Source organism: Aedes aegypti, chromosome 3, assembly GCF_002204515.2.
Source record: "Aedes aegypti strain LVP_AGWG chromosome 3, AaegL5.0 Primary Assembly, whole genome shotgun sequence".
NCBI lineage: Eukaryota > Metazoa > Arthropoda > Insecta > Diptera > Culicidae > Aedes > Aedes aegypti.
The window spans coordinates 394666881-394690817 of NC_035109.1; the positions used below are offsets into that span (position 1 = coordinate 394666881).

General features: G+C 39.0%; 1 protein-coding gene across 1 annotated transcript; it reads left to right on the forward strand.

The window, feature by feature from the left end:
- Positions 1-14635: 14635 nt before the first annotated feature.
- Positions 14636-20523, forward strand: LOC5565423 (protein pangolin, isoforms A/H/I/S). The gene is made up of 2 exons (XM_001649756.2): positions 14636-15231; positions 15453-20523. Exon 2 carries the CDS (start codon positions 16291-16293, stop codon positions 18544-18546), a length of 2256 nt encoding a protein of 751 aa, XP_001649806.1. The 5' UTR covers positions 14636-15231; positions 15453-16290; the 3' UTR covers positions 18547-20523.
- Positions 20524-23937: the final 3414 nt, after the last annotated feature.

A 23937-nucleotide genomic window follows, 5' to 3' on the forward strand; every position in this document is an offset into this window, starting at 1 on the left:
ACTCACTCGTTTACTGAAGAAGATGTCCTTTGCAATCCCCGGCTTATCCCCGGCGGAGGTATTCTATTTCGAGCATGACTGTGGCGATTAACCCGAAAGTGGCGTGTCGTCTTAGGGGTTTTAAAATACTTGTTTTCAGGATAGAGGAGGTACACGCATATTTCACCATGAAGAAGGTCAGTAGAAAGAATGTGAAATGGCTACCCTGGCGTAGCGAGATATTCACACCGAACATGTAAATGAAGTGATGCGTAGAAAGGAATTAATATTTTTGAGAAACGGCAAGGAGAGGATGAAGGCTCAAAGATAACGAAGCTCAGGGAGAATATGAAGTAAGCAATGTTGCGGTTGTCATAAATTAATCATGATAACTGGTAAAACCACTTATGCCTACTTTGTTTGAAGTATGTTTTGTTGATACATGAAGAATAAGGTACTTTTCCTAATTATCGATACTGTTTAAGGCTAAGTAGCCCGTCATTCGTTTTGGCAACAATGATGATTTTTCAGCTAGCATTCCAAAGTGATAAAACTCAATCTTGATCGTTTATATTGACTTGAAAAAGTATCACTGTACGCGCTAACGTGCATAAAGTATGCTGATACTTTTTCAGCTGTGTCAACTGATTTTTTTTGATACGAAATCGTGAGATGAATTAGTAATAATCATCAACGACGCGTATAAATTTTAAATGACAGCCTACTTCGCCTTAATCCCTCTACTTGATTCACATTGCGAACAAAAAAGTTTCATAATACTTACCAACATGAGTTATTCCTGCTAAAAAGTTAATGTTTTATGACGGAGCAGTGAGTGGTCTTTTGATTCCGTTGCATGCTCATGTGGGTTGAGCGACTAAATCAAGATCAGTCAGCGAGTAAGATAAAATATTCGCGTCAGTAGTGTGTGGTTTTTGATTCCACTGTATTCGCTTCGCATTGTGTGAAGACGCGAAAAAATATTAGAATTCAGCCGAAGATGTAATGCCAATTGGTGAGCTCGTTTCATACTTATGGTAACACATTTTCGTCAAAGCAACGTTACGTTCATGTAAATTTCAAACAAATTTTAGATGATTCGTCACTAAAAATGTCGACATGAACCCTTATTCCTATTAGATATAACTTTGATAAATACATACGTTTCTTTTATCGTCTTTACTAAAAGTAACCTCTAAATATTTCGACATTATGTCTATCGTCGTGCTTTTAATCTTCTACCAATATCTACCAACATATTTCGTATTTTTTTCTCCAAATCCATGCGCTATAGGCATTTTCCATATAGACTGGCGGCCAAATATAAGTGTTCCGTCTCATGTTTTGTGATACAAATTTGATGTTTTGTTTCTAAAACATGTTTTCAAGACTAACTCTAACTCCGACATACTGAAGCTTTCTCAATAAAAGGAATTTTGTTTCTTTGTCGTTAAGCTATAAGCATTCCAATTTTTTACATTTGGCGGCTGCTCACAAGTATTCCAAGATAAAACAATTCTTCAAAAACTTCAAACATGGCGATGTGTTGTCAAAAACTACAAATCTCGAAAACTTATTCAAGCGGACTCAAGTCAGAAAATAGAAACGATAGGAACTACCTAGTATCTTAACGCGATCAGATTACATGCAAAATTAAAGCGAGGTACACGGCGAAAAAATGTTAAAAAATGTATTCGTTTTAAAACAGTTTTAGAAGATAGAGGAATCACATTCTTAATTATTTTTTCTGAACCGTATGAAACTTACTTACGTCTTTTAAAAAAGTAATCGAGATATGGTACAACATTACATGGCCTACCTGTATATCTACCTGCAACCATGTACTTTGTTTTGGAAGTATTTATAATAAGGCCTATCCACAATGTTTCTCCCTTCAGAAGTTCGGAGACTTTCTCCATTGCTCTGCGATCCACTCAGGAGGATATCTTCCACAAAATCAAGAAGCATATGAAACCCTGTAACAGTAGTACGTTGAAACCAAGCTTTTTTTTATTGCACGCAATAAATTATTGAAAATTTTTGGCCAAAATTAATGCCTAATACAAAACAGATCTTATTAAGAATTTTCAACCTTGCTAAGTTTTCTTCAGATGGATGGCTGAAATTAAACCTTGGGTGGAAATGTCCTACGAATACCTCAGTTTATTATTGCAGCAATAAATTCTTTCTTTTGATTTTGCTTCAATTTTTAAAGTAATTTCGTATGAATAAACTTATTGGTGAAACTCTAAACTACATTTCTCCATAAAAACTAATAATGTCTCAAATTCTTAAGAAATTTCGGAAAAATAGTCTATTAATTTCCAAAAAAATTGTAGCAAATTTTTTGTAGCCATCATTTTAATTGCCTTAAAAAAGTTTTGGTTTAATAAAATTTGTCAAAGAATATCGAAGTGTGACTTCGAAGCTTTTGCTACAAATCTACACACATCTACCCACCTCTACATCAGGGACACGATAAAAAAAATCTTCCAAGATTCCGATATTCTGCATTTTACTAAAAGACTTTTTTTTGGCAATGTTCTTAAACAAAAACGACAATATTTATGCGTAAATCTTCTACAGTTACGATTAGCCCCCCAAAAAAATAAAAATGTTTGGAATTTCTGCAAGTAGGGAAAAAACATTTCTACATCAATTGGTTTGCCATAGTATTTTCGGAGTTCATGCAAAACATTTTTGAAGATGTTAAATACAAATACCTTAATTGAAAATTAAATCCATTTTACCATCTATCAATGTCCATTACAAAAGACGAAAGAAAAAGAACAAGATTTTTTGTACTAAATCCTACAAAAACAACTTAAGCTGTGAGGTTTATCGTCAGATATTTCGCCAATAAGGTTCAGAAATGCTTAAGTGAGTTACTGAATTTTTAGACAGGAATTAAGTTTTTTTTTTTAAATCCAGTTCAAGCTAAAATTATCAAAAAATCAAATCTTAAGAAAAGTTTCTACCAAAACTTTTATGTATGATGTAAGTTGGATATGGGTATGGATTGATTCGTAAAGTAATTTATAAGGAAACCCTTAAAAATATATTGAGTTGTTTCTGGAGTAGTTTTGGAAACAAAAATGGAGGGTGGATAGATTTCTAAATGTTATATAAATCCCGGGAGTAACATTCGGAAAAAATATGGAGTAATTCCTATAATATAAAACATGGAATTTCTAGTGAAATTGTTTGAGAAGCTTAAGAATTAATTGATAAGTTTGTTAGGAAATCTGTTGATTTTCTAAATTCCCAGTAGAATCGCTAGTGTTGTTTAAACAATCCTTGGAAAATACTTGTATGATTTTTTTAAATTATCATTGGACGACATCTCAAAGGAAGCAATAACATAATTATCTGAACAATTTTCTAAACAATGTGCTCAGGAAACTGTTGAGTATTTTTGCGGAAGAGTTTTTTGAATGAATAGTGGAATGTATTCCACAAGAAACTATATAGGAATGTTTGAATGTTTTAAAGTTTTCTTACGTAGGTATTCTTGATTTTTTTTTATTACATTTGATAAAGTTTGCAGGGGCCCAGATAGCCGTAGTGGTAAACGCGCAGCTATTCAGCATGACCATGCTGAGGGTCGTGGGTTCGAATCCCACTGGTCGAGGATCTTTTCGTAAAGGAAATTTTCTCGATTCCCAGGGCATAAGAGTATCTTCGTACCTGCCACACGATATACACATGCAAAAATGGTCAATCTGCAAAGAAAGCTCTGTGAAGAAATAACTGTGGAAGTGCTCATAAGAACACTAATCTGAGAAGCAGGCTCTGTCCCAGTTGGGACGTAACGCCAGAAAGAAGAAGAAAGTTTCGAAGGAATGCGGGGGAAAACGTCAAAATGATTTTTAAGTAAACTAGAGATACGTTTAAAGTAAGGCTGATACAAATATTAATTTTCTTTTATGCCCGAGACCACTTGGAAGGTACGAGGGGGGGACTAAAAATAAATTAGGAACAAAAAAATATAAATAGAAAAAAAGTTATTATAGTGATCCCTCCATGAGTCGATGTTCCATGACTCGATATCGACTCATGGAACCAAACTAAACACAAAATTTCATGGTTACTATGATGGTCCCTTCAAACGGCTTTCCAAGGCATTCGTTTCCATGACTCGATATTTCCATGAGTCGATGGTCCCTTCAGATATCGACTCATGAGGGTTTAGTGTATTTCCAATTTTTATTTTTAACAATAGTTGTTAAACTTTTTTCAATCGTCATCTGGAGCATTATTTTACCTGTTTTTTACTTTAAAAATTAAAAAAAAATCCTAGCTGATGTCAAAAAATGATGATTTTTTTTTCTCCCCTTCAGAATTTTCGGATTTTTGAAGGGCGGGGGACATAAAAGAAAATTAATATTTGTATCAGACTTTAAGGATTTCGCCGAAAAAACAGTTAGTTGGAATTTGTTAAGAGACCATGCAGAAAGATCAGAAAAATGCATCGAAGAATTTTCTGTTTCTAAACGATTATATATGGAATCTTCAGAAGATTCTCAGGAAAAATTATTCAAATAATTCATGGTTGAGGAATCATTGAAGGAATGCATGATAAATTCCTGATTGTGTCCCTTAATGTGAGAAGCTCGATAACATGAGTTATCCCTGCAACAGTTTTTTGAAAAGTGTTCTAAGAATTTCTGGATGAATCCCTAGAAAATATTGAATGGTCAATAAAATATATACACTTTTCGCTGACTCGCAACAATATTTCTCCTATTCTCACCTCTAGCACTCTTATATATCATATCCATTATAATTATTCTAGCATTCTGCCCTCACGTATGATATCCCTTGGTGTAGAAATTAGACACTTTATCGTACAGCAAAACCCCACAAGCAGGAAGAAGCAGACACACAGTTCTCATCTGACAGGCACCCAGGGAGGGCAACTAATATGGACCTACCTCACGCCTCGTTCGTACACATTCTCAGACACCATCATCCTCATCATCGTTATACCTATCGGAGGTAATGGAACTAAATGCATCCTCCCCAATCCTTTCCCAGTCTCTTAGTTAAGGCAGTAAGGCCTCTCACTGTGCAAGAGTATCTAACTGCACCAATTTTGACAGCGAGTGTAATATGATTCTCCCAAAAGATATACCCGTCGAGCATCCCAATCCCAATCTCATCTCGAAACCCAGTACAATCCAAATATTATGAGATGAGGATACGAATATCCTTCCTTGCTTCCCATTGCAACCACAAACTTAGTAATGTCCCTTCGAGGGACTGCTCAACAAATTGAACTGCCAACGAGGCAAAATTTTCGGAGTAGTTCTAATTTTCTCACCCGGAGGAATTCAGAAGGGGCCCGGCCGGCAATAACCCGAGCTAATTTTTGGACCGAAGGTATTTGAAAAATCTCAAACGCAAACAAACATGTTTCGCTCTCGGGGCTTTCGGGCCCATGGCCATGTCCAAATATTAGCTCACGTATCAGCCGAGCTCAAATCGGATAATTAAAACAGTCCAAAAGATTGACAGTCAAAAAAAGCATGGTTTCTACAGTGACTCAAACTCGTAAGCATACATAAATTCAACTTAATGGGAAGAACTGAAAAATCATTCTGACAGATTTTACCAACTCGATGTGAAACAAGTGCCCTGTACGAGTATAAAATGGAGTCACTGTATTTGCCTTTGGTATTCGCACCAATTGGGAAGGCTTTCTAAACACGTTCTACAAACGAGGAAAAAAGCTAAGAAAAAATCTAGATTTCCAGATTCGTTGTTTTTTCATCCCCGTGCCTACGCATCGAACCAGACCAATTTGTGCGTGTGTGATCGAGGGTTGCCAGGCTAGGAGGCTCTTTGTTTGCTCCCAATGGTAGAAGGTCCTTTTTTCTACACTGTTGGCATAACTTGTTGGTTTGTTCTTCTACCACCTCGAGCGCGTAATGTTGGCCCAAGCAGCCTATATCCATATATTGAGGCAAATCACACCTAAGGAGAGGGAATCTTTTGACTATCACACGCTGGTACTGTTTTATCCTGTTGCTCTGCTCGGAAGAGGCAGTGTGGGAAGATTCAAAGATTTAAAGTTTCAATCGGTAATGTTATATATTTACAGCATTTTTATTCTATTATAATTTACAAATAAAAAATATGCGCAAATTTTCAAAGTATATGAGATATGTCTAGTGAAAAACAACGTAGGACTAGATTTTCCGTAGCTTAGGAAATAATATATTTAGATTTATAAGTGACATGCGAACTTCTGCCCCATACGTGCAAAAGCCATTCTATTTGATAATAAAATTCCTTCAATTAATTACGGTTGAAATGTCTCAAGGCTGGTTCAAAACTAGGTTAATGGTTCATCAACTCATTAAAAAATTCTATCCAAGTTCGTCCATTTTAATCGAAACAAAATATCGAATGAATATAATCGATTCACTCGATTTTGAGTTTAGGACCATCGATTACAAAAATTGATTAACCGGAACAGAAAATCGATGTTTAGAACATCCACTCAAAATCGACCGTCACTAGTAGGTATATGTCCAATATGACCAGGTCAATCGAAAATGATTGTAGCACTTTAACCCTCAAAAGACGAACCTTGAAATTTAAAATGGCTACAATTTGGAGATCGCTAGTTCAATGAATTTGAAACAAATTTACTTCAAATTTTACTCATGCGGATAGTTAGTCTAACAATCTTTGGATGAAAAATCCTACCCCAGAGCCCTATTTCTGGGGAATGGAAAAAGCTCACACAAGGGTACATAATTGACATTACTAAAGTCTCTCACGCCGAGGACATGGGATCAATTCTAATCCCCGAAGTAGCCACTTACAACGAAACGTTATAGTGATGATATCCTTCGAAAGGGAAGCAAAGCCGTTGATCCAGAGAAATAGAAATATAAGTAGTAGAACGCTAGTGGCGCTGGTGACACAAAACTGATTTATCATATTACTAATTTTTATTGAAATTTTTGATTGTTTGTGTAGTGCCAGGTTGTAGAGAATGTTTAATATTGGTAAACAAAATTGATTTGAAACTTATAGACCCGGTACTCAAGCTGTCAAAGCGTGGCAAACTAGATGTTGGTCACACGAACAGTAGCGACATTTTCATTCTTAGGTTAATGCTTCTACTTCCATAGATGAACTAGCCCAGGGCTACACATTACGTAAATAAAGATAAAAAATCCGATGAGCTAAAATGCTGGTGTCTTCGACAAAGTTTCTCATTAGATCATGGGCTATATGACGTTAAATATATAAATGAGAATTTATCTGCTAAATGTCACTAGTGAAAGACTTTCTTCATTCATCTGTATCTTTGAATCTCTTTCAGTTAGAAGGTTCGTATCTTCGAAAAAGATGTTCAGCAGTTCGAGGACTATTTGGAGGTGAAATGTCTAATTGAGAATTCATCCGCTAGGTGACTCTAGTGATAAATATTTTTCAATGGTCTCTATCTTAAGCTCTATATCGGCAAAGATTTTTAGCAGATCAAGGGCTATAGGGTGTCTCAGAAAGTATGCGCACGATTTTGCTAACGAGAATCACAATATTGTTCCAAAGAAACAAAATCTTTCGATGTGGCTAGCTCGGGTACTTAATATCTAAGATGTTCCACGAGAATTTTTGTTTAAAATTTTATTTGGCTTTGCTAGAAAACATTTGACTAATTGGTAGAATTTCAAAAAAATCGCAAGTTTTTTTCTTCACATAATAAGATAACTTCACGACATCATAGGATTCAAGATAATTTCAAAATAAATAAAAAAATGCATTTCAAATTTACTTATGCTAAATATCTATACTTTTGGATAGAAAAATTCTAGATTTTTACACGTTTAAATGGACATACAAGGACTTGGTTTTGACCATTTTCAAAAATCGACCACAGCTGAAACCGGGTATTTGGTTTCGCATCAAATTTCATATACTTAACTTTATAATTTTCAATAAAATAAGTAATAGTCTGATAATTTATCGTATCGGCAATGATGAATATGTTTTTTTCAGATTTTTATTGTACGTAGTGTATGACCCAGCACAAATTTCATACAACAAAGTCGCTCAAATGTAACGCGATTTGTGCAAAACTGATAAGAGGAGCTTCCAGAAATGTAACACCATCAACAAATAGGTAGCGAAAAAATTGCTCAAAATTCACAATCTGCTCTTGATAAGCACAAGAATGAAATGTGTGAAATTTTTATCTGCACTAGTCTCCGAATGGCAGTATGGTAAAGTCGTGCCCATACTTTCTGGGACACCCTAAATATAGCGATGAAAATTTTTATTAAGAATTCATCCGCTAGGTAAGACTAGTAATAAATTTTCTTCAATCGTCTGTATCTCAAAAGAAAGGAAGTTCATGTATTCGGCAGAATTGTTAAGCAGATCAAGGGTTGTCTGGAGTTGAAAAATACAATTGTAACGAATATTTTTCAATCGTCTATATTTCAAGATTCTCATTAGCTAGAAGATTGATATCTCCGGCGAAGACGTTCAGCAGTCAATCTGATGGGTAGAACTTGTTTTCCCTACCATTTTGTATTGACAAGCTATAATGGTACCCAAATTGATGTTATGTTCCATCTCGAGGTCCTGATCAGATTAAAGGTTGATGTCTTCGACAAGATTTCTTTGCAGATCAAGGGCTATCCGGCGGTAAGAAGATTATTGGGAATTCATCCACCAGTATAGGGTGCCCCAGAAAGTATGGGCACGACTTCACCATACTGCTATTTCAAGACTAGTGAAGATTAACATCCGATTTTTACACATTTGATTACTGTACCCAACAAAAGTAGATTGCGATTTTTTACTGAATTTATTTATTAATGTGTTGATTAAGTAACATGTCTTCGAAGTATCTCTTATCAGTCTTGCACAAATCGCGTTATTTTTGAGCGACTATGTTTTATGAAGACTATGAAGACTCATTTATTTTTACAATTACTTAAAAATGGTTGTACTTCAACCCATTAATTACATTTTTGGTACATAACAATAAAAAATTTACACGCATCGCAATAATTATTTTAATAATTTCTTTTTTCTTCGTGAAAACTGCGAATTTCGAAAATCTGTATTGAAGGTAACTTGCAGGTCTGCCATTGTTAATTTCTTGCTTCAAATACCAACAGAGGCCATTTCAAGACATAGCATATCAATACATGAGATATCACTCTGATTAAAAAAAGTATGATAAATAATTTTTGTTAAGCATAACCTAAGTATTTGTAAAAATGATGCACGAAAATATTTGAATGGCTTTCCACAAAACTTGTAATTTCTCAGAATTTTTCAATTTGAATTTTAAATCGAATTAATCATTATTAATTAGTTATAGAAATGAAGCATGTGTGCTGCGTAGCGATAGCTAATAAGAACTGAACTTATATTTAAATTAAGAATTCATGGCTTGCTTATTTTAAATATTAGTTTTCAAATAGATGCGTTATGAATAGGTATAATTGTCATGCTTTTACTGCAGTGAATTAAAGAATGATAAAAAACGCGTTATTAATTAAGTTTTCGATAGTTAACTTTATGTAGCACTGTCTGTTGCATGTTACCCCACATCTGGGGTAGCATGAAAAATGTGCTGATCCCAGGAAACAAAATTATAATAAAATGAATACCGCGTGGTATTCCTTACATAAAGTTTGCTTCAGATAGAATTGGAACAAAAACAATTGCCTGTATTTCAGTTATTTATTATTGAAATCATGATCTTTTTTTTATACAAATGTAGCGTTTTCTTCATAATTTTAAGAAAAAATACGAATGAAATTATTTGTCATGGTTTCGAAGGAATTCTCTATTTTTTCCTGTAACACGGCTCATTAGGCGCCGCACACCTTCTTCGTCCATACTTTTAGCTATCTTATTCCACCATGTCTTCATTTGATTGATGTCTTTGACAACCTTTCCCTTTGCCTTGAGTCTTTTCTTCATGATTGCCCAGTGTTTCTCAATAGGGCGGAACTGGGGGTAGTTGGGTGGGTTAAGGTTTTTCAGAACAAACTGGACCCCTTTCTCTTCATACCATTTTTGAACGACTTGGCTGTAATGACAGCTTGCCAAATCTGGCCAAAACATTACAGGATGTTCGTGGGATCGAATGAACGGCAAAATTCGTTTTGGAGACACTCTTTTTGGTATAGCGCCGACGTCATTGTCTTTCGTTTTTTTGCCACAGCTGCAAATGCCCTGCCAAATCATAAATTTTCGTGCAAATTTGTCGGCAAAAACAAATTTAAGTTTGGCTGGAACATCCCCCCGAGTCGTTGCCAAGTAAAAATTTTGACCTAGTTTTTGCCCGAAGTCAGCCTTGACATAGGTTTCATCGTCCATCAGAAGACACCCGTCGAACTTGGTCAGCACCTGGTCGTATAGCTTCCGAGCACGGATTTTGGCCACACTATTCTGTTTCATGGCCCGATTTGGCTGTTAGCTAGCTCGATACGACTTGATTCCTTCCCGGAGTTAAGTTCTCCTCACGGTACTATGAGCAGCACCGAATTTTCTGCCCAAATCACGGTCCGACAGATTGGAATTCCTCTTAATCGTCTTCAAAATCTTACTACGCAGTTTCCGGTCGTCAGTTCCACTCCGACAATTGGCTTGAGGCTTCCAAATCGTCGTCAATGATTCCTTGTACCGTTTAATAACGCGCTATACGGTATTTCTGGGCAATTTCAGCTGTTTAGCTAGCGTAGATGCAGACCACAATGGATTTTCCAAATAATTGTGCATTGTTACTTTCCCTTCTTTCGGCTTCCATGTTGATTGTTTGCAAAGTACAGTCGATTTGCGGAATGTCAAAAATACAAACGTGAAGCTGACAAAATTCCCGACATGTGGGCGCTAAGAACTTCAAAATCCGTCCACCAGGAGAACCACAATATGAGCAAAAGTTTGTTCCAATTCTAAATGAAGCAAGCTGTAGCAATTAAGATACCAGCTAGTTTTTTGTTCATCTGAGTCCTTCAATTTCTCATCCATATAGCTTTGAAATTAAAAAATGTTGCAAGTTATCCCGTTTTACGATACGAAAATAATGGACCATGAGATTCTTCACAAAATTCGCATCGAATTTATTTGACACTGATCAGAATTCTCGCAGGATTTGAATAAGATTATTTTCAGCATTGCCATCAGAATTCTCTTAAAATTTTCTTCACAATTTCCATGAACATCAGAATCTTCTCAGGATTCTCAACAGAATCCACTCAGGATTCTCATCAGAATCATCTCATATGAATACTTTCTGGATTCTCACCGAACCCCTCCAAAATTTTTTCGTCAGAATACTTCCGCGGTTCTCATCAGAATCCTTCCAGAATTCTTAACACAACCCTTCCAATATACTTATCAGAATACATCCAGAATCTTTAAAGTTTTTGCAAAAGAACCTTCAAGGATTCTTACCCAAATCCTTTCAGGATCCTGATCGAAATCTCTTCACGGTTTTTATTTAAATCCTTTTATAATTCACATCAGAACCCTTTGAGGATTCTAATGAAATCTTTCTAGGATTCTTACCGAAATCCTTCCACTATTTCTAATCCTCGTTTCTCATCAGAATTCATTTTATATTTTCAACAAAACTCTTCCTGGATTTTCATCATAATCCTTAAAGGATTCATAACAATTTTTTTCACGATTCTTTTGAAATTCTAGGATTCTCATCAGAATTCTTACAGTATTCTCGAAGGAATTCTTGCGAGATTCTCATTAAAATATTTCCAGGATTCTCATTAGATCATCTCCAGTATTCTCATCAGAACCCTTCCAGGGCTTTTACCAAAGACTTTTAATATTGTCACCGTAAGTTATCATCAGAAACCTTCCAGGGATTTCATTAGAACCCTTGTAAAATTGTAATCAAAATCCATTCAGACTTCCCATTAAACTCATATCAGGAATGTTATATACATCTACGAATATAGAATTACACATTCTTTGAAATACCACCTTCTTGCCATCCCTGCCAACCGCTCAACAAGTAAACCCTTCGGAGCAAAATACCGAGAAATATATATTCGATACGGTAGATTAGAAAGCAAACACAAAAAATACCTTCTCCTACTTCACACCTTGTCCGCTCCACATAAGCCTCAGCATCCATATCGAAAGCCACATCGAGGCACATCTCGATTGTCGAAGCACAGATCCACCGCAGAGGTCCTTTCAACGCCGCAGGTCCTCTTCCAGCAATTCCCCCACAAAACGTGGAAACCCCCAAAGTGCACACGGCAATAGGGACATCCAGAGGCCTTCGTGGTGTAAATCATATCTCCTCTAGTCATCGAAGGCAGCAAAGCCCCGAGACGATTAGGATTCTCTCCTCCACACACGGCCTCGTACCTACATCAAAAAAGAGTAAATAAATAAACATAATAATAGATATTGAACCATATTTGCACAGCACGATAACAAAAGGTTTTTACTATTTATTTGTAGCTCGAGCTGCTTCGGTTGTTGGATTGGAAGGAACCTTGGATATCCTCCGCAGGATGTCGAAGCGTTGTTTTTGGTGTTGGCAGCAGAACATCGTGGAGGTATTGTGTGTTTACTTGCACTCTGCACACACAAACGGCAGGACGGCGGGAAGGAATTTATCGAAATGGTTTGTACAATTTCTTTCCACTAATTTTCTACCTGTTCTACCGTGACGACGACGACGAGAGACGAACGAGATAAGGACGAAGACGAATGTGTGGCCACCAACCCGGTGCTAGGCAGCCATGTTTTCGTTGTCAGCATCAAACTCAAGAGCAACAACGTACATTGGCCTAATCATATTAGGGAATTTTTCCTCCAATACTAAAATGTGTTTCTAGCTAATCTTATCAACCCAAATTGGCATGCTGTACTACAATCGAATAGTTTGCAACCGTTTGTTTGTTCGAATAACTGTTGTTATGCGGGAAAAGAAATTTTTCGGAAAAAAAAAGATTTCGCCATCATCGATTGTTATTCCTCAAACGGTTATTTGTTCACACATATTGAGCTGTCAGTGGGAACCACTTCCCAGTGGGAACCATAGATGTTTGCTCGTTATTTTTTAATGGGGTTGTATAGGCGGTGTCAGGAGGCTGGTGGCCACGGACTAAACTGAAGATATTTTACGGCTTTTGGTCGCAGCGGAAATGTGTGGAAGAAGGGAGGCATAAATAGGCAATGAAATTTTCCATGCAATCTTAAACTGGAATCTTGCTCGAAGGATCAGCCACGTTCAGCTGATTATTGTACAAGAAGGAACTGGAGAGTGAATGGGTATTCCTAGGAATTTTGATGCAAGAACGCAACGGGTACGAACAAAATTGGAACTTGTAAATATTCTATGGACTATGGAGAGGCCAATCTTCTTTTCTTATTTCTGGCGTTACTTCTAACTGGAACAGCGGCTGCTTGACAGTTTGGTGTTCTTTTGGACACTTCCACAGTTAGAGTAAAGTGAGGAAACAATTTGACCTTAGTGTATGGCAAAAGTTCGCTGACTGAAACATAAACAATCCAGTCCTGTCGTCGTAAAATTTGAGCTTTTTAGTCGTTTTTGAGGGGAGCGTTACTAAAACCCTGAGGGTGCTTCTTCTCCAAAGCGTTAATGAGGCATCTCTTAAGAAAATTTTCACAGAGACTTCAATAAATAACACGGCACCGCTCAAACTTCAAATAATGAACTCGTGCATTGGTCCATTGTATTTTGCAATATAAAAGAAAATAAGAATTTTGTATGGCGACTGCAAACATGTTGAATAAGTCGATTTATTCTAAATATAATCATGCAGTTCAAACCAAATTGTATTTTAAATGAAAGTTATAGTATTTTGCATGCTTGGTGGATGAGGTCACTAAATTGTTTGATAAATCATACTCAAAATTTAATGTATACATCAATGAAACCAGTTCTTTATACAACCTTGGCGATCTGTAGCACAACATTGTGAAGTGCAGAAAACTTTCTTAGAACATCACCCAATTGAGGCAACCCTAAATCTACTAAAGACACATAATTTATCATTAAGACACGCAAAAGTGTCATTTTCGTTACGCTGTGATATTTCAAAGCTTTCCCAATTTCATCACCGTTTCATCTTTTCCCATTAGCACAGCATACAAAAGAAAACGAGGACGAATCCTTGAAGGAACGAGAACTGAATTCCTCTAAAAACCATTCAAAATGTTCGTCTTCCCTTCGAAAAGGAAACCCATTGTGCGGTGCTTCTCGGTCCCTAAGAAAATTGACACCAGCTCATTCTCAGTTTGTTAACCGTAAAGAAAACATTGCGACGCCGAACGACAACAACATTGTGCCGTGACTCGTATTTCACCGAAGCCGACCCGACCCGACAGGATCAAGTGCCGAGAGCAAGCCGAACAGGTTGATCCTTTTTCGTCGTCGCGCATCAGTTAAGTAGGCATTCCCAACGATCGCTTTGAAATTGTGCTGAGAGAAAGCTTGCGCAAGCGCTCGTTCTCTGCAATGGTGGTCCAAAACAAGCAAAAGCTCCCCAGTTTGACGTTTCTCTTCTGCTGCGGGTGGCGATAAGGGTTTGCGTGTGTGCGTGAGAGGGTGGGCGTATTGGCGATCCGATGCAAACATACCGCACGAAGACCGAGAGAGACGTCAGTGGACAGCGCAAGCACGGGCAGTCATTCACCGTCAGAAGAAGCAACCAGTTCACACGGAACGAGGCTACGACAGATCGCGCGTCGATATATTGGAATTTTATTTTTCTTGCCCACTGAGAGCCGTTCGCCGCCGCCGCCGCCGCTTGTCAGTGCGTCACATAGTGTTCAATCGAGAGCAAAATACCGAAATCGGACAGTGTGTTATTATCCGGTCAAAAACGGGAACTCGCCGATCGATAAGAGAACAAAAAATCATTTGGCAAAACGGGAACTTCCTCGGATCGTGTCTTGTGAAGTGATCAACATTTCTTAAAAGCACAAGAATTTATGAACTGTCAAATGCGAATCGTCGTCACGAATGACACAAAACATAGCGCCTATTATCGAGAGCAGTAGAGAGAATTCCTGTGCTTGCGGAGAGAACGAGCGGACAAAATACACATTTTTTACTTCTTGTGTCGCGAATAAGAAAGAAATCACGATTTCTGATCGCCGAAGCTGTCGCCGTCGCGCGTAATTCAATGAGCAAGTCCAGATTGATACCGATCAAGACATGAATAACAAGTGCCTAAAGTTCGGACGAAGAGTAAAACATTCAAGTTGAAGGTGAGCTGTTTTATTTTATTTTTGTTCGTATTCTTGTTAGCAGCAGGGCGTCAAAGGAGTAACTCATAAGCTTATTAAAATGACGTCACGTAAATTCTACTAGATGGGGAAAGGGGAGGTAGAGGTCAATTACGCAGCTCTGATTATTTTACGCCCGCTCCCATCGTGTGCAACTGTTTACTAATAAAACAATGTTTCGGTTGTCAAATATTTATTTACAGATCATCTCGCACTGAGGCCATCGAAGCAAATTCCAACTCAGAATTTTGACTCTTCAAATCGAGCAATAGCCGTCTGAAAAAAAAACTGGTGAAACAAGAGAAGAGGGCGAAGTAATTTCATTTTAACAAGATTCCTGTTTCTTCGCTCTTCGTTGGCAGTGTGTTTCGCCTCCGCTTCGCGTTGCCTCAACACACTACACTACTGTAAAAGTTTATTCTGGTTTCCTCAGCCACCACCTCAACTTGCTCTCGAGTATTCTCGAGGCAGAGAACAGGCTAGTGTCGACGGTCGACGGCAGTGTGCGCAGGTGTGTGTATGTGTGGAAACTTGGAAGTGAAACCAACACAAGGCAGACAGTGCAAGTTACCAGCTTCCAAGAAGTTCAAGAACTTGAGCACCACGACGAGTTAGTGGCAGAAGCAGCAGCAGCAAACAAGAACGCAAAAACGGGCTCGGGAGTTTTGAGTTTTTCAACTACGCACGTACAATGAACGAATCGAAATCATTGATCATTGCAAATTAGATTTTTTTTTTCTGGTCGGTGAGATTGCGTGAACACCGAGTGCGTCGGAATGTGCTGGAACGGGATGGTCCATCAAATCACCAGTTTTAAGCAACGGAAAAAATCCAGACTCATCTCGAGAGTCGAAAATAAGTAAAGTGGTTGTTCGAGTACGGAAACCTAAAAGCAATAGTGCAATGTGAAACCTAGTTCAAAATTGTTATCGCAGTTTGTAGTTTCGGAGAGTAAACAAAGAAATTCAATCAAATTAGTGCCTTTCGAAGTGTAGCGCAGACCGTGAAGAAACGTGCGCGGTTGATGCAAGTGTCGGGAAAATGCCTCACAACAGTTCCACCGGTGATGAACTCGGTAGTACGGACGAGGTTAAAGTATTCAAAGATGAAGGACGGGACGACGAGAAGTTGTCCGAGAATCTGCTGGAGGAGAAATCCAGCCTAATTGATTTGACCGAAAGTGAGGAGAAAACGGTTAAAAATGGAACCAGTCGGCATGAAGCGGGGCCGGTTTACGGGAAGCTACCGCACGGTCATTCCGGATTCAACATGGGATACCTGGTGCCACCATATGCGTATCCGAATGGTAGTGCTGGAGGTCTTCCGGTCTCAATGGCAAACAAGATGGGAATACCTCCGTTCTTCTGCCACAACGGGGATCATCTCTCGTCACCTCCACCTGCCCACTGTGGAATTTTGCCGTACCAGTTGGATCCTAAAACGATGGGACTTACGCGGCCTCCTCTGTACAGTTTCCCCACTAGCCAGTATCCTTATCCAATGTTAAGCCCGGACATGCCACTAGTGGCGTCCTCATGGCACACACCCTCAATGTACAGCCCAGCGACGGGATTTCGCAATCCGTATCCAGCATCACTACAGATTTACACGTCCTTACCAAGTGACTTTTATCGGTACTCACCCAGTCTCCTCCCATCGGTACATTCCCATCCGATGCTGAACTCACATCCAGCCATAATCACTCCAGGTCCCAAGCAGGACATACCCGGTCAAGACTCCCGATTTGGTTCGGGTCGATCCTCAAATCCACCCACAATCAAGCAGGAAAGTGGCGAGGAAGGATCTCAGGGTGGTCGATACTCATCCGGTCACAGTCGATCGTCGAACAGCCATCACAATCATTCACATCACGAACAGAGCAATCACAGCAATAACAATAACAATCACCATCATCATCACAACAGTGGTCATCATAGGCAATCACTGTCGGAGAAAGAGTTAGCACTGGAGAAGAAGAAGAGTCATGTCAAGAAACCGTTAAATGCTTTCATGCTATACATGAAAGAGATGCGATCACAAGTCGTAGCGGAATGCACACTCAAAGAATCAGCCGCAATCAATCAGATACTAGGTCGGAAGTGGCACTCACTCACCCGAGAGCAGCAGAGTGTGTACTACGATAAGGCCCGCCAAGAGCGACAGCTTCATATGGAACTCTATCCAGGCTGGACCGCACGGGATAACTATGGCTATGGGGCCAAAAAGAAAAAGAGGAAAAAGGATAGAAGCCCTGCAGATCCTGGTGGCAATAGTATGAAGAAGTGTCGAGCAAGATATGGTTTGGATCAGCAGAATCAATGGTGTAAACCATGTAGGCGCAAGAAGAAGTGCATTCGTTATAAGGAGATGACGGATAGTGAGGAGGGTAGAGATCAGGGTTCGGACGATGCGATTGGAAGCTGTGGCAGTATGGACGATTCCAAGAGTCCCGAGGATGATAGAGAATCGCTGAACCAATCGTTATCGAGTCCACGAAGTATGAGTGTTCTGTCCAGTTTACAGTCCCCATCTACGAGTATAGCCTCACCGTTGAATCTGCTGGCAAGTCCCGCAACACCAACCAATTACTACCATCATCACGATCATTTGGGTTTGGCGTCGATCATTGCGGCCCAGCATCAGCAACAACAACAAGCCCTCCAAAACAGCACCAGTGACAAGCTGAACAACATCAGCAGCGACAGTGGCCTAAGTTCACAGCTCAACAACAGCTACAGCAACAACTTTAGTCCGTACAGCAACCATCATACGATTCGAAACAGTTCGAACCAGAACAGCAATAGTACCAGCAATAACCTCAGCTCGGCAGTCGCTAGTCCACCAGGTCTCCTGAACGGTGGCACCAGTAGTAGCAAGAATCATCACAGCAGCTCCGGCAGCAACAGTCTTCCTCCACATCACCAGCAACCTCATCCACCTGCCACTGGACCACCTCCAAACGGAAGCAGTAGCAGCAGTATCTCAGCGTTACAAATTCCCCCGCATCTTCAGCAGCTCAATCTGTCCAGCTCGTCACCTCCCACATCAAATAACAACAACAGCTCATCACTGCCGACGAGTCAAATCAAGGAAGAACCTGGCTGCCTCAGGAACAGTCCACCCAACTTCCTCTTGCACCATCACCATCTAGCAGTAGCCGCAGCAGCAGCAGCTCAAATGCACAAAAACAACGGAGATCTCATTTCGACGGGAGATCTATCCCACAGTTCCACGACGAACAACGACAGCGGACGAAGCACCGGCAGCAGTCAAGCCAACAGCACTAGTGATAGGTAGTTAACGCCCAAAGGGGAACGACAGGAGATAATTCGCAAATGCAACGCAAATTCACCGCACCCGAAACGAAACGAACGACGTCAAGGGGTGACGAGGTGAATACCAAGTGTCAATGTTCTAACTGTGATCCAACGAGCGAGAACGAGAAAATTGCGTTAAATACAACCTTCGGCCTTTCGGGTGCTCTCCAGGAACAAGAAGAAGTGCGCCAACCCTACTTAATTGATCATTTTCGAGGCTAGTTTCGAAGCCCATTATTATCGCAGTCATTGTTTGCATTGAACCTGGAAGCAGCAGTCCGTTTAACAGCGCACCACAACAACCACAAAACCAGGTGATGAGAAGCGAAGAAGTGAAGCGCAAACGAGCGACAGGGCGAAAGGAGAGAGAGAATGCTTAATTTGACACATTGTACCCCTTGCGCACTCTCACCTCGTTTCATCGCAAAAGAACCTCGCTGCAAGTCGTCGTCAGGTCCGTCCGCCGTCACCGTCGCGCCCAAGTTCCGAGGCATTTACGAAGTTAATGGCATTCAAAATCGAAAAACACAGCATCACTTATTAATCGTTTGTCCGTTGTTTATGAGCATGATGAGCGAACGAGCGAAGAAAGAGTCAGACCAGGGAGTTAACCAACCACGAGACAACAGTACGCGCGAACGGGAAGCGACCGGAGACGAAAAGGTTTTTTGTCTCCTCTTTAATGGTTAAGTTTCTGTTTTCTTTTTAGACATTCTTTTTATCTCCTTTCTCAAAACATCAACATCAACAACAACAAAAAACGAAGAAATTAATGTGAGTGTGTGAAACGATCAATCTCCTTCTTGGAAATGCACGGCCCAAACAGAAGGGAATACGCAGTGGAAGAAGAGTAGGATAAAGAAGAAGCAGCAAAAATGACCAGAAGAAGAATTGTTTGGAAACAAGTTTCTTTCAGAGAGTCAGAGATAGCCAAGAGTGAGGTCAGGGTAGGCAATGCAAAGAAGTAAAAGAAGAAGCAAGAGAGAAAATCAATCAAGTGTGATACAAAAGCAATAATAATAACGAAGCGAATGGATAACAAGAAGAATCGGAAGAAGAGCAAAAGCAAGCAGATAAATTAAAGGAAGAGTTATGAAGTGAGTACACACTTTTCGAGCCTCACCCGTCGTCGTCGTCGTGGTCGTCGTCGTCGTCGTCTCCGTCGATTACGCCTCCGAATGTGTGCGTGTCTGACGATGTCTTTCGCGCCCTCGTCAGGAGCTTCGGATCGGGATTTTTTTCATGCCTCCTCCTGTGTTGCGAAAAGGAGCGCCCAATCCCAATACGTGGAACATGTGCGTGTGCTAGTTTTCTTTTGTTTCTGGGAGCGTCATTCGTGATTGTGTCAATTGTTTGCCAAATACGCGTGAAAGTTCTAAGAGACACCTCAGATGCACGCGATTTGCCGGAAAAGAACCGTGAAACTCAACTCGAATTGATTCCGGCCCGTGAGGCGATGAAGAAGAAATGAAAATACGCAGCGCCTCGGGTGAGCCTTGTTAGAGAAATCCGGCAAGTGAAGGTAGAGGATAATCGGTCGGTCGGTTGGTGGTGCAGCTACTGGAAATTTCGGGTTTTTGCGAATGGTGAACAAACAAGTGCGTCTGATTGAATGGAATTAGCTGACCGGTAGCCGGTCGGAGCGACGTATGCAATGCAATAATGAGGCCTTAGCACTTGTTCAAGGAGTTGCAACCAATATGAAGTAAGTTCTAGCAAATCTCTTTGGGGTTATGTTGACGAGAAATTTTATTGACCAAATGACTGGCTGGTTCAGTGAAGAGCGATTGAATGAATGTACATATGTCGTATTACTTTTGGATGTAAAATATAAATAGAATATTTAAAAGATGTGACAAGATAGAGAGTAAGACTTATTGATGAGAACATATTTGATTTATAGAAACGGTTTTATAATAAACAAACATGATGAATGAAAAGATCGAAACAATTGAAATGATCCGCATTGACAATTTTTCTTCGATAAAGAATCTTCGAAAACCTTCGTTAAAACAAGTGCAATTGCACTCAGGGCGACCTTCGATTTTACCACGCTAGAGCTATGTAAAGCAAGCGTGTTCCAATCTCTCGGTACACTATGCAATTGTTTTAGGGATGATATGAAAAGGATTTCTATCCATGTTCTATGCTTTTACTAAAACTAGTCAATTTTTTTGAAAAATTCACTTGAAATCACCGACTTTTGCTGGACCACACTTGCGTTGCAATATTCCTTCAATTTTGTTTATTTAGGGCTGTTTGTCTCCAGTTTCTCGAATGTCCCACGTTTCCTAGGTCTTGCTACATTTAGTCGATTCACCTATCTTAAGCCCCTTCTTAACGTCTTGTACCCACTGGATTTGATGCAAACACCATTTTTCGTGATTGTTTTCCGGCATTCTTACAACATACTCAGCCTATTTTACTTTTCTGGCGATAGCAACTTTTATGAAGAGATGAAGAGTAGATCCTCCTCTATTTCCCAGTGGTGATGGTTTTTATCTTGGTCCATTCATTGCTCAAAAGCAATGACCTTACAATCGGGTACCAATGGCTTTTGGAGCGAGATCATTTGTTATGCGAAACTTAGTACTGACTTTACCTGACCCCACTTTCAACAATAATGCGTCTCAGAACTTCTCTGCTGCAGTTGTAATCGAAAATCGAGTTTGTCCAGTGTGAGAAGAGTAGAACTTCGTCTGCAAAACACGTTGGATCGGTAAACCAAGTTTGTTTACTCTTTCGACTTACGGCTATTTGAATAAGTTTTTGAGAATTCTTGTTTTTGTTGTGATCGATGTTCATCAAAATAAGTGTTGATTTTGGCTGCCTTTACCGTAAAAAGAAAACCCTCGATTTTCAAGAATACATCTGGAAAACCAAACAACTGGAATATACAGTCAGGTCTCCTATAAGACACTGCCATCAACTTTTCTCCCACGGCAATTTCTCAGTAGTCGCTCAAGGGATGAAGCTGATTTTTTGTATATGACTAGAGCTCAGTACCCACCAAATTTCATCAGAATCTGTAGGGCAGTATCTTGCAGTGGCCGTGAAGGAATTGCAGTGGGTGTAAAGTGACTAGTAGCGTCTAATAGGAGATCTGACTGTAGTTTGCTCACTCGATAGTGATGGCTTTCTCTATACTGAGCAATTGTTGGATTTTTTAATTAATGCTCATGAATTTTCGATACTTGGCTTCCTTTTACCTTAACCATAAAATTTTTCTCGTGTTTACAATTATGAAGACGTAACTGAAATGATCGATTACTCTTAATCAAATTTCTCATTATTTAATAACTTGCCCATGCCTATTTTCCCGTCTGTTATTCTTGTTTCAGAAGGAAGTTCTCATCGTTTTTCTACTGCTTACATTTAAACGAACATTAATTTTCTTCCTCGTGATAATTTAAGGAGAAAACCGATGAAGATATATTGATCACTGCAGATACGCCATTATGATGCTCAACGCGAAAAATTGGACACAAAATGCATACGATACACTGAAAATATCAATCGATTTATACAAGGATTCATTTTTTGTTGGTTCCAGCAACGAATCAGTTTCAAAGTAGGGAAATTTACTTATTCTCGGCAGTCTAAGCAGATACCGCGATTCTTTTGTAATTTTCTCGGGCCTAAGCAAACAAATTACGTATGTGCCAGTTTACACATATGCCCTATCCATTCATACCGACAGAGTTTTCGAAAACTTTTTGGAACCGTTTTTAGAACGTTTCGATCTTCTTAAGTCACTGCGACTATTTTCGGCAGCCTCATTTTCTTCGGTAGTCCTTCTCATAAAAACTGCGGGTTGTTCTTTTGTTCTATTGTCGGCAATTCGGAATTAGCCGTTTTGGGTCGTATTAATTTCAATCAACTGGCGATATTGGTTGTTGAGTCTCCGGAATCTTTGAAGGAGGATGCTGACGGACCAAACAGTCATCAAATAGTGTGTGATTGAAGTGTTTTGAATAGAAGAATAGGTACTGTGAATTTGGTGAGTTTTGCTTGCCGATAATTAGGAATAATGGAAATTCACGGCAAAACTTTTGGTTGACCGAAGCAACAAAACCACAATTTCGCGGTTTTGTTGCGGTCTACTATGGGTTTTGACCATATTTAACATGAAAATGCATATTTACAGTGAAAATACTCTTTACATGTGTAAATTTAACGGAAGTTCATTTAAAGTTTTTTTTTTCATTTATCAAATTTAGATGATAAGTTTCATATTATATTGTCAATGCAAAATTTAAAACACAACAAGAGAACCAGAAAACCATCCAACTTGATACTAAACGATTAGAACATTTCTAATGAAACCTCGGATTTAAAATGAATTACCCATTTTCATAAGCAAACATCTTAAATTTACTGACATGTCATATATATATTCTCTAAATTTAACAAATTTTGTGGGTTTTTCGGAATTTTGCGGCAAAGGCCAAATTTCGCGGCTTCCACGAAATCGCGAATTTCCATTGTCCCTACCAATAATAGTCGAATGGTGTCGTAATTAATCAATCTTCAACATAAAACATAAAAAATGATATATTGTAGCGAGCGTTGTGTAAACGTAATTCGTTCATTCCGTACGCTCAGAAACACGAAAAGTTACAGCATTACTAAATGTTAGTGGTTTCTATCTGGCTTTCTCTCTCACTCTAAAGGGTTTTTTATGCTAATTGCAGTGTTGACAGACTCATTCTCAAATCTCAATCAATGAGCTTTCCCGCGAGAGCAAACTCATCAGAGATCTGCTGCAAAAATCACATGCTGGGGTTTTCGTGCAAAATCACTCAATCATACTCAGCCGTCAAAAATGATTCAGCCATAAAGCCTGTCAGAAGCTTGTGAAGACCGGACATTGTTGTAAACTTCAGAAAAGATTACTATAATCCTATCAGACTAAAAATAAATCTTTGTATTATGTGACTAAACTGTGTAAATATGAGACAATGAGTCAAACCTATCCTCGTTTTTTTGACTGCTGAGTTGCATGATTGACGCGTGAAAAAAAATCAATCGTAAGTTATGAGAATTTGAGTTTCTTACCAAACTGGATATTTGTCAATTCGCCTTGAATCCAGTCGAAATGACAGTTAGTAAAGAAATAAACAGCAGACTGAAAGAGAGTCAGATAGAAAATAGCGATCAATGCATACACTTTAGTAGGGTCGGTGTTCCCTTAGTGGACAGTCCCATATAGTCGCACTAGTGGCTTTTTACAGCCGTTTTGCTATAAATCTTTTAAAATATTTTTTGACATGAAGGTCAGGAGCTATTTATCTATGTACCATTGGTACACAGCTTGATTTTGTTCTAAAAATGATCGAAATTATTAGTTTTACTTAAAATTTGAGCTCCT

Excerpts from the sequence above, each read along its gene's own strand:
- LOC5565423 (XM_001649756.2), top strand. The coding sequence starts at position 16,291 with ATGCCTCACAACAGTTCCACCGGTGATGAACTCGGTAGTACGGACGAG.